The sequence below is a fragment of the Larus michahellis genome, chromosome 4 (assembly GCF_964199755.1).
Source record: "Larus michahellis chromosome 4, bLarMic1.1, whole genome shotgun sequence".
In the NCBI taxonomy this organism is placed as follows: domain Eukaryota; kingdom Metazoa; phylum Chordata; class Aves; order Charadriiformes; family Laridae; genus Larus; species Larus michahellis.
Window position 1 is genome coordinate 57577480 of NC_133899.1, and position 15797 is coordinate 57593276.

A 15797-nucleotide genomic window follows, 5' to 3' on the forward strand; every position below is an offset into this window, starting at 1 on the left:
TGTATTAATTAACAACACATTTAATCATGAATTTAGGCTCCCCAAAAGTGTGATTACTATTTTAAAACTACTTATGGGAAACTTGCTTTTATTTATTCTTTAAAAAAAGCAGAAACACAGGACTAACAACATTTAGAACACAAGCAAATGGGGGAAGGAATTTCGTACAGGGATGACTTACCATTCTTATTCAAAGAGAAGATGAAATGCTTCTCTTTAACTATGTGAAATTGCCTTTAGTTTAATATCAGTGTCAAATGTGACATTTTCCTGCGGTCTTCCTCACATATAGTAAAGTTTCTTTAGCTAATAATGGCGTCAAGCTTTCTCCTGGGACTCTCTAGAAATTACATTCCAGGATGTACATATGCCTTAGCCAGGCTTGCAGAAGATAGAAAATGTAAATTACTGTATTTGAGTTTATGTCTTCTTACAGCAAGTCACTGACGGTGCACCCACTAATTACTATTTGAACCGTGTGTTACTGATCTCTATATGCCTCTTAGAAAACAGGAGTCCTGCTTATCAGCTCTGACTAACAGTCTTTCACACCCAGGACCCCAATTTTTAATTTACATTAGAACAAATTAAAAAATTCGACACTATGGAAAAAAAGAAAAGAAACAGCAGCATTCATTTAAATGCTAAAATAATTTACAGCATGGTCTCAGACCCTGTTTTAAACTGCAATCTGTGTTACTTCCTGTCCATGCTCTCCAAATTACCTTTGGTCACACCGACGATCCAAGTTTTTATCTTCATGGTTACAAGAAATACATCAATGTAGGCCAGTGAACAACGAAGTGTGGTATCTACTACACATGCACAAAGCTATTGTATTTTGCACATAGTTGTCTTGTTTACCCGGTGGCAGTGAAAGCTATAGCCTGATCAGTGGATGCCACCACTTTGAAGGAACAAACATATTGAGGGAAAGGATTCTATAAGTACATGAATCATTTCATACTAAGTTTGTTCAGTATATAAAATAGCTTTTTTCTAAAACGTCACTCTGCAAAATCAGTCTGGGAATATGCAAGACCAAACTTGCCTTTTTCTGTTTCTTTGTTATTGAAAATTCTCAATATCTAAACAGCATCTTAAATTACAAGTATGCAAACCCACTGACAAGGTACACTTTGTACATTTTTAATGTGAAGCTTAATTTGAAGATGAGGTTGCAGTGCAGCACTGCAACTGAAAATTGCTTAACAATACCATTGATGTATGAGCCATAAAAAACCTTGCTAAGCTGTCCCTGCAGAACTCAGAGTAATAAAAAGGTGTTCTTTTGCACTGAGGTGAACAGACATGGTTGACTGCATCTAGGGAGCTGTTCTGTTAAATGAGAAAGTGCCATTTCTTTCCTGTCAGTACAGACCAATTTAAGACACTCACAGATTTAGTTAGCACAGAATACAGGATTTAATGAAATACACACATAACAGCAAACAAACCGCAGCTATGTTCAAAGCTTTCAGTCAGATTGTGTGCAGAATTAAACTTATAACTGTGACAGATGTGGGAAAAAAAACGAGAAATTTTTCCAGTCTCTCTCCTACTTTTCTGAGAAACAATAAAAAAGCTTAACAGAAAAGGTCTAAAACCTCTCACCTTCATTCCTTTCGAAGTATCTAGACATGTATTTCTATCCACATCTAAGAGGTGATGTTACAGTGTTTCTTCTCCAATTTCATTTCGGCTTTAAGTTCAACCAACAGATCAGGTTTACAAAACCCTAAACTATCAGCTGAGTGTCACGATATCGCTATTGTGAACTGATGCGTCTTCTCCTCCAAGAGGAAAGGAGACACACAGATGCAGTGAATTTACTGGGAAACTGGTTCTCACTTGAGAGATCCTTGCATAGGCTGACTGAACATTAGAAAATTGATTCACAGTTTGTGCAGCCACACCTGTGTCCTTTCATATAAATAGTTTCAGAGAGCAATGAAAGTTAACTGGCTAACCTAAACGCAACCTAATCTGTCAACAAGTGTTCATTAACCCAACTGTCGTATTAGAAGAAGCTTCAGTAACTCAGAATTCATTTCAGAAGATGTTGTGATACTATCAGTTTGTCCAAGCAGTACCAAAGCTAAAACTAAAGGGATTTGTTCTTTAAAAAAACCCCACAGAAATCTGCTTGATTTCCATAGTTAGCTTATCACTAAATTCTGGATTTAGGGAGTAACAAATCTCAATAAGGAGATTCCTAGTTTCCTTTACATTAATGTAAAGTCACTATATTTAAGAATCACCAATTTTTGTAGTTGTTTTCAATATGAACAGCTATAGCAGAAGATCTAGCAACATCTCGAAGCTACTTCCAAAACAATGTTATTGATTCACATATCAATTCAGACTAGCTTTTGAAACATTAAAGGTACTTGAGTGAGAGATGTTATTCCATTTTTGAAGTTGCAATATTAATTAGTACATGATAAAATTAAAATGAAGTTAGCTATATCTTGGTTTCCTGATAAAAACATAAGAGAAGTTTCTTTCAGAGATGTCAGATTCAAATAGTGCACACTATTCTCAAATGTTTTACACATTTTATAGCTCAAACCAAAATGTGGATAGTCATTCAGTTCAGCACAAAAAAAGGCAGAAACTACAACTTCAACTTTGCAATGGCAATTCTACTGCAAACAACAAATGGATCAGTGCCTTCATCCTACTTGTCTACTCAACTTTCACCTCATCTCAACTTAGTATCTTTATGCTCACGTTATCTATTTAAAATTCACTTCTTGGAGCTGCTTTTCTCTGATACCATCATGGATCCCTTCAAACGCATCCGTTCTCCTCAGAAAATATTCCAGACAGTACATTTAATGGCCTTCTTCCAGCCTGAGATGCTCCATCTCTTCTTATTTACACTGACGTGCAAGTCCAGCACCATTTGCATCAGTATCTTTCCTACCATTCTCACCATTTGCCTAGATATTGTACATACTTAAATTTCTCTCTAAATCTTCTATTCTGGTTATAAGTTTCACAAATTCTTTTCTACAAATCTCCTGTAGCAGAGTATCTTCATCCAAAAACCAACAGTCTTCCTGAGGTTCCCATTACCTCGATTCAATTTTTCCAAGTCACTGCTTTCTGGGACTGTCAAATAAGAGCAAGTCCTTCTCATGTCAATCAAGAAAGTTGCTGCAGAGCATAATTCTGAACTCTGATGATGTTATTCTCCAGATTTGGTCTCCCTTTGTCTGCTGCCTCCTATAGAATCTGCTTTTAAGGTATTTCCCAACTTCAGGCTAGCTATTTTCACCTTGGCATTTCTCATCTTTAGTTCAAATACTAATGGTCACCAGACTAGCCTCTGATGTTGGCACACATTGTCTATTTGTTGCATGTTCACTCATGTGCCATCTTCTTTGTGCCATCTTCTCCACTATCCCTCAGATTTCATTGATGCACTGTTGTGAAAACTAGGCAGACTTCTAAATTTATGCTTTTAAAAATCCTTTATTAAAACTTTCATTTATCTCACTTACTTACTACCTTGCCTTGCTTAGGGTTCTACCACAAAAAAAAAAGGAACTGAAATTAAAGCACCTTGTTTAGGATTTTTTTTGGAAGAAAAATCCTCAAGTAAGGAGCCTTCTAGTACCACGGAAAGATATATAAATATGTAAAATAATGACTTTTATGGGAATAAAGCAAAACTATCTAACCATCTTTACAAGAAAAGATATTTATACCAATACCATCAACACGTTAAAAAAAAAAATCTGTCTGGCATAACTCATTTCCCTCCTTATGTTCCTGCAAATACTTACTACATTTTTTAGCTTGAAGATAGCCATTATTACTGTTTAAAATGTAGAAAACATAAAAAAAAATACTTTATTAAGAAACCCCAGTGAAACAATATTGTCCTAGATACAATGACAATAAGCAATAAAGTTCTTTACACACAAAGTCCACTTGCTTTGTGAAGACTTTTTAACAAATTTGGCACCTTCCAGGTGTTACAAAATGTTACAGCAAAATCTTCCTTCAAAGTCAGGTACTAAAAAAATTGACATATAACTTCTGTACCAAAGTAACTTATTCTGTCATTTAGCATCATTGTAAAATCACCATATGTATCTGCTGCATGTTATCAATTATGATGTGAATTTTTCACAAATATTTCATCATTCAATTTGACATACTAATTAATGACATTAAAAATGCCAGATTAGTAAGACGTATTTTGTTCACGTGGCTTAATACAAAAGTCACTAGTGTTTCTTCCAGTAACTTCTTTTAAAAATACAGTCCTATTTATCTCTAAGGAAAAATAACAGAAATGTACCTGTTCCAGTAGCTCCAAAACTGGTCCTGTAAGTAGGCTTGGTGGCTACTTTCATCACCGAATGAGGCTTTGCTTTCAATCCAGTGAATTATGTGTCCTTCAACAGCTAGGGTGACAGCAGAAAATAAAGTGAACTCTGAAAATCAAACTCAGCCTGCAAGAATGTGTTTGGGAATATCCTATTTACCCCACAATCTACCACATAATTCATGCTTGCAACAGAGCTATATATTTGTAAAAATATCTTGCAAATATGCACATAGGACATTGTTTTTTAAAAGTACCAGAAAATATTTTCATGGATAATTACATCAAATTCAGTTGAATTACACTCTCTTCTAGGTATCTGCATGTATTGTAACACAAACAGAATATAAAGAAAAAGAGACTAGATAAGGTGCAATTGCATCCTACCTTCACTCTTACTTTGCTGGAAAGGAATTGTCAGGTAAGGAATTGAAAACTTCTGGTGAACAACAAGAACAGTTAACTAAGCTGCTAAAACCAGAAACTTCTCACCAATCCAGAGCAGAAAGTTTGAGAATGGCAAGAAAGTTTATCATAGATATATATCTGCTTCCTTACTTTTGCAAAATCAGTAACGCTTCACCAGAGAGAAGTTAGGAATAAGAAGGCTTATGTGAAAGATGTGATTTTGAATTTCTGTTTCTTTCAATGCCGTGGGAATTGCTTTGGTTCATGTCTTTCCTCATTTTTTCAGGAATGAATTTCTAATATGAATAAAATTATCTTTTTTTGGTTGAAGAAAAGTCCTCTCTGAAGTTGGCAACCTAATTTTGCAGGAGAAATAACGAGAATCACTCTAAAAGATCATTCTTCCTCCTAAAAAGCAACGTGGGGTAAAGACCTGATTATTGAGGTCTTTAAAAATGTTACCTTTATTTTGAGTTCCCTATGATAGCCACAGCCATGGTGTCTTAGCCTAAGTTTGACCTGGGATGAGGTACTCAAACAGCATGCAGACCCAGAAACACAATACAGAAAGGTTAGAAGAGGCTATGGCAGCACATGATTGACCACAGACTGCATAATTACTTGGGAAATCTGGGTAAACAACTCATGAAATCACCACATCAAGCTCTATATGCCACCACTACCCCGCTATCAGTAACCAAGTTAGTTTGTGTAGGCCTATACTACTACATCCTCCCCGCACCACCGCCACCTTTAGACCCCAGGAGATAAAATAGCTGAGGCATAAACTGTATAGTCAGTTGAGAAGCAATTTCTAAGAAACACTTGACTTTCCTAGCTATGGACTGAGTCATGAAGAGAATGCAAGGACTGCCATACATTAGTTCAGATGGGACAGCAGGTAGAAAATTATTTCCTGCCAATCTCAAGTGACTGAAATAATATGAAGAAAGTAATGCACTATCACTATTCAGATTTTGAGAGACAAATCCATGCAAGTAAATTAATGGCTATTTTTAACCTTCTTTCTAATAGGGTAATATTACAAACTCGGGAATTGTTTTGGCTGTTTCCCAGTTTCCCTTCTCAAGCATTAAAAAAATTAGCTCCATCTAGTTGCTTTCCTTTTTTTCTACAGGTGACCCTGACAACCAGATGACCACCAGAGGTCCCTTCCAGCCTCAGCCGTTCTGTGATTCTGTAACTTCACAATCTCCCCTGCTAACTTTAAACTTGATAAAAACCAAGTGTTCCCTCACCCCCTCAAGTCCTTAGTAGCTTCCTGAGACCCTCCACAAATGAGAGGTACGGAAATGAAGGAGTAGAAATTAATTGAAAACTCTCCAAGTATGGCTTGACAAGAGTGAATTGCAGATCTCTAGGATGCCAAATCTCACTGTTTCAAATCCGGAGTGGTTCGGTTACAAAGGTATTTTTATTTTGTACATATAACCTCTTATTAACACCACTACCATTTTTCTTCTTAGGAAACGTGATTAGGAATACAAACATCATTGAGCTAAGGAAAGTCTTTAAAAACTTTTCAGAAGACTCTCACATACATAGCTGTCTATCTGTTGGATAACAGGTTATTGTGCTGAAAGATGGTATCTCAAGCACTTCTCAGTAGTGAGACATTTCACAGTAGACACTCAAGTCCTCATACCAGTGTACAAATCAGTTATCTCGGTAAGAATTCCAATTGGTGTCAATATGAAGAACAAAAAACTAGTCATGTATATGACTTTCACACAGTGCTTTCAGCCTTATTTTCTCTGACAGACACAACAGTAGGCATCTGCATAGACAAGTGCTGCATTCTATGGAGGTGAAGCAGAAGTCTTTTGTCATGAAAGTCAATTTAGAAAAACTGATTAATAATCCTTTACACTTGGGCAACATGGATTTTTTTCTTCCATGGCCCAGCCACTAGGTCATCTGATTACCTTCTTGCAGGACCTCAAGACCAGAAACTGCAGATGAACTCTGACATGACCCTTTACACCTACTTTTATTCTTTCTTGCTTCTTGCTATGCAGGCTTTTAAAAAACAATAGAGAACTGCAGAGTTGTGTTTAAAGGCAAAATGATGGCAAAAGAATAACTACACAATGACAAACCTTTATGCAATGACTTATAGGTGTAATGGTAATGCTCTTAAGACTACCTTGGTCTGACTGGCTCTAGAAGTTTAAGGCTATTAAAGGTATTTCAGAGTTCAGTTCATAAAGACAGTGGGCAGAGCAGGCTAGAGGGAGTAAGGATCTGGTGATTCTTCTTGTTGCTTATTTTTCTTTTTGTGATAATGAGACAAAAACATGCAAAGACCAAAGAGGAAACATTGGGTAATACTACTTATGATCACACATCTCTGACCCAAACTAGAAGTTCTTAAAATTACTGTGTAACTACCGAAAAAAGAGACTGATTTGTATTATCCTATACTCCACTTAAGTAGCCATAATATTTTAGCATGAACACTTCTACACAAAATAAAATAATAAAAATTATTTTAAAAGACTTACCTACTGGCACTTCTAAAATAAAGTCTGGTGTTTTGTCATAACCCTTTGCACGAAGCTGATCTTCAGCTATACACAGAGAATAAGAACTATTGTTTATAAAACTATTCTATTAAGTAGACAGCAGTATAATTAATTTTATTTTAAATAAGAGTGCAAGAATTACTAATGCAGTCATACATATCTTTCTTATGCATGCAATGCCGTGTCAGATTAAATGAACCTTTGTAGAAAACCTGAAGCATGGATATAAAAATGCTTCTTTGTCATCCTTGCATTTTTATGTCTTCATTATAAACATCATTAATTCAAGCTGTCATACAGTATTTTATAACCCCCAAATATTCAAAATAAAGAGGTATATTCACTGATTGAAAGAAGAGTCTCCTCACATTAGGAAGCTGTTAAGATTAATCCTACTGCCACCACCACAAATGTAGATATACTGTAGCTGCCTTCTTGGTTTTATTTTAATGTTAGCATATAGTTGTTATAAAAAGAACAAGAAAATCCTTCTCTTCCAGAAATTTATTAAAGGAGAGAGAAGCCACAATTTTAGTTTCTCTTGCATCCTGCATTCTATAGAATGTATCCACTTTCAGAACAAAGATTTAGAAATTCTGTTAACATTAACTATACAACTATATTGCTTACAAATATTAGAGCTGAATATTTCAAGAAACAATAATGAGTGAGCAAAATAAAGTGACAATAGACAAAAGATGCTTCCTTTAACAAAAAAGAAAAAAAAGAAAAAACAGAAAAGGCAAGCCCAAGCAAGCCCTTAACATTTTCTAAACTATTGTCCTTGATTTCTGATACCATTACATTGGTATTTCTGAAACACCATTTCTCCATTAGAATTTGGAGTGACCTGGTCATTCAATTCCAGGCACGGCTTTCTGTCTTCACCCAAGCTCAACTAATGGCCCTACCTAGTAACAAGTAAGGCTGTGTAGCCCCTTAACACCTACTGGGCTGTTGACATTGTCATGCATCCCATTCGCCTTTCTACATCACCTTTGATTAAAATTAATGGTCCATTCTCACTGTTGGGTAGCTTATTTCCAATCCATTTATCAGGTTAGGACAGTAGTTTCATGGCCCATGTTCAGAACTCAGTTTTAGAATACTTTCTGCATATCTTGAAAGGTCAGCAGTTTGAGTCCAAGCAACATTTTAATGACAAGAAAAACATACACTCCTAGAAATCAAAATATTTTAAAAGTGCCTAAAGCAAACTTCCCTCCTCTTTCTCATTGAAGAATATAAGTCCGAAGTATTTTTCTTATATAGTGAACTCATACTGAAAATGGGACAGGAGTAATTTTGGAAAGTTGTACATTCACTTAAGTATAAACTGCAATAGCTGTTTATTCTTTTTGATAGCTGTAGTATTTCTTCTGAAATTTGAGAGTATTTCTGCACTGTAAGCACACTATATTGTAAATACAGGCCTTTGCAATGCAGCACTTCCATTGTATCACCCGATCAACTATTCAACTCTTCTAGGATTTGGAGACAGACTTGATTGTTGGCTTTTTTTTTTTTTCAAACTTAGATTGTCAGGTATATGGATAAAAGATGTTAAGATTAACAAGGTTCTAATTTAACAGAACCTTTGAATAGAGAGTTTTATGCCATAACATTAAAATGAATTAATGTTCTATATAATCTCTTAATCATGATAAAATAAAAAAAAATCCAGTTTTATCCAACTCTATTTAACTGTAACCCGCTCTTAATTGTTTAAAACATTTTAGAAAAGACAACAAAGCTGAAATTTTCATATTTAAGAACACAAAAATAGCAATAGAAAGTTCAGTCTTTTCTTTCACATCTAACAAATGCTAGTATCACAAATTCAGGGAAATGTACCTAAAAAAATTCCAACGAAAACCAGGACAGATGTAAAGATGTAAAAATATTTCCTGATAGGTCAACTTGGCAGGTCTCTGAATTGGAGTTTGCATCAGCATTACTTTTAATATTCTTCAGCAGACTCTTTTTTTCAAGGATGCCTGATTACTTTTAAAATCATTTGATACTAATGCATGGCTTGAAAAAGAATCTTAGAATCATAGAATTGCCTGGGTTGGAACATGTTTTTTGTTTTAAATCTGTTTCTGAATGTTTTCACTTGCTTTCTCCTAACATTTTATATTGTGATAAATGTTGGCAAATATGTTAAAACCCACGTTTATTATTGATGTGAGTTGTCTATTATGTGCAGGGACATAATTATATATTGCTATTTCTTCATGTATTTTGAAGCTTTATAACTTTGGAAAAAACAATATTACAGAAATTCCCCACAATCACCATAAACTACTTTTTTTTTTTTAAACCAAAACCCCACCAAAAGGAAAGAAGGTCTAGCTTTTCAGACCAGGTACGTTTCAGATTGATCCAGAAGCTACAGAGGTAGCATTCTGCACCTTAAAAGATCTTTTAGCTCTGGCATGGATTAAGAGAATAATTTAACAAGTGCTTGAAAGCTAGCCCACAGCAGCTTTCCCAGTTACATTTATGCATCCTCAGATTTGAAAATTATATTGAAACGGCCCTGAGAAGCAGTCTGTCTACAGATTCCCCATTAATTTAGATTTCCAACAAAACTGCAGCTTCATCTTTACCATAACTTCACACTCAATCATAACCATTTAACACATCATTGTTCTTATACTAGCCTCTGGATATAACAAAGAAACCAAACAGTCTTCTGTTGGTGCATGAATGAGCAGCAACAGCAACTGCAAATTTAAGATTACAGCAGAAAACACCGATCAGATGTCATGATTTATATCCAGGCTACTACTGAGGGACATCATGGTGGGAACAAAAGGAGGAGAAGATTCCAGACGAAGGTCAGTACTTTCCCATTATAGCTAAGAGCTTTCCAAATATATTCACGGCAAAGATATAAAAAATTAAAGATCCTACACAGAACATAGAATTTCCTGTCATTTCAGTATGGCAAGTGAAGCTCTTAGCCTGTTTTGAGAAAATGCTTCCATTGATCACTAACAGCTCCAGGTAAAGTGATAAAGACTTGAGAGCTGTTTTTTTTGCTGAAGAGAGGACTTGGCATATGATGTGCTTCTCATGAACAGTGGATTAATAAAATGTAAGTCCCATTAGTTTGTATAGGTTTCCAGTCAATTTCTGGGTGAATCTGAAGGTGTTACTACTGATCTGTAGGCTTTGAAAGCTAACTGCGCTACAAACAGAGAAATTATGTGCCAGACCTGAAAAGCTGTTTCATACTCCAAGAATATACCGGGGCAATTTATACTCCCGGTGTCCTTCGACTGTGTTTTCTTCTCCTGTAATAGACTCTCTGTTGCCCAGGTGAACGTAACTGATACAAAAACCTTACTATTCTTGAAGAACAGTACACTGGAATAGTACACTAACATGAAAGTGCAAGAATTCTGTTTCTTTAACACATGTCAAAAAGTAATGGAATTGTGAGTACAGCAATCGCAATCTATGTCATAAGCCATCTTCAAAACTGGAATGCAGTCTTACTCATAGCCTAACAAAGTTCAAATTTGTTGACCTATAGGAAATGCTGTCACCTTTTCTGTTTTCCTGAGGTTTTCTTCAAGCAGTTTTGGAACTAATTTTTCAGAAAGAAAAGATTTTATTGTAAGGGGCTCAGTAGGGTTCTTCTTGTAGATACTTAGGAAAAGCTTTTTTTTTTTTTTTTTTTTTTTTTTTTTAAAATCACACCTAGAACGTTAGAGACACTGAATAAATACAATCACTTAACATACCTTAAATCATGACTGAACAATACTTCAGTATACATATAATGTAAACAATAAATTAAGCTAGCTCATCTATATCTTTATATTCTAATGAGTTAACCCATTCTAGATATTTTGATTTGACAGCACAGATTCCTTAGAGCTTATTTCTAAAGACAAAATTGATGCTTATCCAAGGTCATGAAACATTAAAATTTAAATCTGATTTGTGTACTACACAGGCTTGCACAAGCCAAATAAAATGATAATCGTTGGGTTGAGGATCCATTAGTGAGTCATCTAGTCCATTCCCTTGTATCGTGACAGGATTGATTTCATTACCAGCTTTGATGGATGAGTGTCAAGCCTAGCCTTGAATTTTTCATTGAAGGTGATTCCATAACCTTCCCTGGCAGCTTGTTTTATACTTATTGTTCCTAGAACTGTTTAGTATTTTAACTCAACATCAGCTCTGCAATTACAGTTTAAGCTTACTACCTGTATCTCTGGCTCTTATAGCCAAGTGGGAAAAACTACCTCCTCACATTGTCATAGTATCATTTGCAAGTTTGCATGCAATAGTTATTCCTGCCTTTTTTTCATTCGCCTCCAAAATAAAAGAGCACGCTGTGTTCCTTAAAATCACATGGAAAAATCTTTTAAAAACCTTAATGCTCTTTCTAATTTCTTAAATTTATTTAAGGTTTCAAAAATCTTAACCTGAATCTAGCTTTAGGAGAGATCACAGTTTCTGGTAAAACTGGTAAAATTTCCCTGATCGCACAAATATAGCACAACACTCAACCATTAACAAAAGACAGCATTTCACTTTGTTATTGTCTCATCACGTAAGGAATCCAAGATTTAAGAAGTCATTGTTAAGTTTATCACAATAAAAGAAATGATGCTTTAAACACTAATCATTGTTTTAACGGCACTCATACATGAGAAACATAATACAGGCTAAGAGAAAAAAAATGAAAATATCTTCCTAACTAATTAATCCTTAAAATAACTTTAAATATAGGGATTGTGGAAAGAGTGCTTGCATCGGTTGGGAGGCAGGGGGCAAAAATTCAGCAGAAACTGCACAGAAAGCTAAATGAGTGAATCCTCTAGCAGTTCTTTAATACATAAAGCATTTTGAAGCTAATATTTCTTATGCTTCCTCCTAAGTCTCATAAGGCCTAGATTATGGCTAATATCTCATGACACCAAAAGTAATACTGCAGCAGATATTAAAGCATTTTTTTCAGCTACTTATTCTATAAAATATTAATTGCAAGCCTGTGCATGTGCTGTATATATAGGGTATTAGGTAACAGTTCCTGCTCAGTTCTAAATCAATATAAGATAACATGTACAGCATCAATCATTTTTTACTCTTCCTCTACTACCTAATACAAAGAGTGTTGAGGCTTATTTTTTTCTTAAGTAAACAGTCACTGGAATCTTTGAAGTTAAAGATTCACTGGCTGGTCTCTACTACAGATTCTTACCTATGAAAGAGAGATTTTTTTCCAAAAGCATTTCTCGCAGCAAGACTTCATGCTCATGCCCAATAGCACTGATAGCTTTAGGTTAAGAAATGGAAGATTACTCTGGAAAAGAACCAACTTCAGAAAAACATCATAGTTAACGGAATTCATGATAAAATGTATTGGCCTTCACCTGCATTTCAGAAGTGAACAGAGATTTGAAACCTAAGTTTTGGAATTCCTTATAGGGATTTTCAGAGGCATTTAGCACTTCGTGAAAATCAGACTACTGTATCATCAGCACACATTTTACAAAATTAAGACCCGTTAGATCGTATCTATTCAGTATAAATAAGGGTAATACTACCATTTTTGCTTTATTCCCCCTCCAAATTTAAAAGAAAGTGTGAGCTTAAAACGTGTCACTAAATACTTTGTATGTTACTCTTTACTGACTAGTGTATCAATTCTCAAATTCAGCAAAGAATGAAATAAGCTGTTTTTTTCTTTATATTCTTAAATTGATAGGCACTACATTAATCTGAAACATCTTACTGTAACAAAACATCCTTTTAATTGATTTTTCAGAAGCATGAACTAATGTCAGAGAAGTATGAAATAATATTTTATAGTGAAGTCCTTTTCACTTCACTGACAGCCTGTTGATCCAATGTGCTATTCTTAGCAATATGTAAAAAAGTCACCAGATCAAATATTTTTAATGTATCCTCTTGGAGGTCAAAGTTCTATTCTGGAAGCTTTTAAGAAGAATCTTATGGAACATCATGATAAAGGATCTTACATTAAAAACAGCTAAATTCCTAATCCTGTTTAGAATAACTTCTGAATAGTTAAACTACAGATCACCTTACCATTAGAATTAATTACTTAATTTATATTAATGATTTATGCTGAAAAGCAAAAAAACTAATCGTATGGAATCATTTCATATACAAATATATACAGTTCTTATCAATTGAAAATATATATTATGTTAAACTTTACTAGCAGTTACAGAATAAGAGGGGCAAATGAAGAAGCAAAAATGTAAGAAAAATACTGCAAACAGAATTTATAATGCACCATAAGCAGAAACACTTAGACTTAGTCTATAATAATACCTGTTATTGATGTATGGCAACGACCATGGGGCAAAACTTGTAAATAACCTCACAAGCCATTTTCTACTCATGCAATCTAGCAGCCTAGTTTCCCGTAAGCATCTGAACTATTACTGAAAAATAGCCTCTTGGCATTTACAAAGAGGTTGACTTCATACTTTAGTCCATGCATATACAATTAGATAGTTATATTTAAAATCAATATGCAATCCTTCAAAAGACATTATGCTTTTAAAACCTTAACTTTAAATTGATTTTTAACTATTTTATGCACCTCAAAATTAACATCTAATTCAGCAACATACTTGCAGATAATGCACTCGCACAGCTTAGCATTAAACTTTTCTGCACAAAAATGGAATTGAAAAACTCCTCATTATTCTCACTGATGTCACTGTGTATTCAATAACTTCACTTGAACCAGAATCTGAGGAGGATAGAAAAGACCTTTTCAGACTGCAGGCAAATTACTCTTAAAAACTGTTCGTAATTCTACATATGTGCTATTATTACTTTTAAACATGACACTTTCAAAAGTCTATAGCCAGATCATTCATCAACAAAACATTAATTTTAGAATTCTGGATATAAAAATCAGTGATCAACAACCTTTTAAAAAGTGTAACTTATTAGATTAATCCACTTTCAGAGAGCTGTGTTTAATGCTGAAGACAGTATCACTGAATGCTTAAAATTATGATTAAAACCACAAAATACAAATGCAGTAAGAACTCTATCATGCTGCTGTTAAACGTAATGTGAGCAGGACTAAGTCTGCAGTAGACACCAGTGTCCTGGTTTGAGGTATTTCTAGTGGAAAGAACACCTTTTCAAGAGGTGACCACCACACGTATCAAAACTACAAATGTTGTTTTTCCTGCACAACTAAACATCACTGTAGCTTTCTTATCCTGCAACTGCGCAGTGAAACCAAGATCTTCCCCCATACTGCACGCATAGATTTCTGCAAGGATTCTCTAGTGCTTGGGAGGGAATTGCCTTGCTGGCCTGCTCAGTGATAGCAGGCCATGATTTTGAAATTTTTTCTTTGATAGCAGACTGAAAAAGAAGAGCTGCTCATTCAGGACTTTATGAAAACAGATTTAGGGTTGTGGGGATCATTCCTAACAAATTATAATCTTAGTCTGGAATACTCAGTACTGTGCAGAGTTCCCCCAGTATTCTCACTGGATACTGAGGGTCTCTAATTAACCATTTCAACACTACAAAAAATAAAATCCCCTAAAATTCAAGCTACATAGGGCTTTTTTTCCTACAGCTAGCTTAATTTCCTTTAAGAAGAAGAGAAAGTAAAAGAACTGCACTGGAATGTCAGGTATGAGTTTAAAAGTACTAACCAGTCAATCACACCTGAATTACGCTTGAAAATATTCAAATTAAAACTCATATTTATAACAAAGCAATGCCATAATGTTGAACACTACCCATGCAACTTACTAATTTAATCACAGAATAGTTGAGATGAGAAGGTATCTCCTGAGATCACCTAGTCCAACTCCACCGCTCAAAGCATGGTCAACTAGTCTTAATAGAAAACCGGACATGCATTTCAACTAATCAAAACCAAAGAGGTTCAATCAGGCATATGAACGTGTAGCCACCAAACTGACAACTTCCCGTGGTCCATCTGATTTTCGTTAAACAGCATAGGAGAAAGCTCTGCAGTGACCCTCTAGCTGATTGAATGTAAAACAGAGGAGTATGAAACGTGTTTTGTGAAGCAGAACTTTATGTCAGGTTAAAGCTAGACACATCTCTTCCACACAGTCTAAGCTCGTCAATTGTGCACCTAAAATTTTATGGGAAAGGATACTGTTTGATGCAGTCCACCAGTGGTCCATAACAGCAGTCATTCACAGTACACTGCAGACAAATAAGAGAAGTAGTATAGTGATGGGCAACTACAAAACCATTAAACAGTATGTTAAAACCAGTAATTACTTTTCTTCAAAAAGGCTATCAGATGCTGTTCAGATTTAATCAGAGAAAACAAAAACTGCATGCTTTTTTTCACTATAAAAGCAAGCTATTAAAAAGTTAAATGCTTCCCTCACAAATATTGCATTGCCATTTATGGTGCACCCTGACCTCACTGATAGTTTACTATGCCAGTAATTAAATAAGGTTTAAAATCTTTTACTCTGCTAGGCAGA

General features: G+C 34.9%; 1 protein-coding gene across 4 annotated transcripts in view; it reads right to left on the bottom strand.

Annotated features, from left to right (window-relative positions):
* Window positions 1-15797, bottom strand: part of CDIN1 (CDAN1 interacting nuclease 1) — a 126761-nt gene that overhangs the window by 57894 nt on the left and 53070 nt on the right. For all 4 annotated transcript variants that reach the window (XM_074585028.1, XM_074585027.1, XM_074585030.1 and 1 more), the window contains exons 7-10: window positions 15458-15507; window positions 12524-12591; window positions 7276-7341; window positions 4316-4421 (exon numbers count right to left, since the gene is read on the bottom strand). In XM_074585028.1, coding sequence (XP_074441129.1) covers window positions 4316-4421; window positions 7276-7341; window positions 12524-12591; window positions 15458-15507 — 290 coding nt within the window. The remainder of the gene's footprint in view (window positions 1-4315; window positions 4422-7275; window positions 7342-12523; window positions 12592-15457; window positions 15508-15797) is intronic.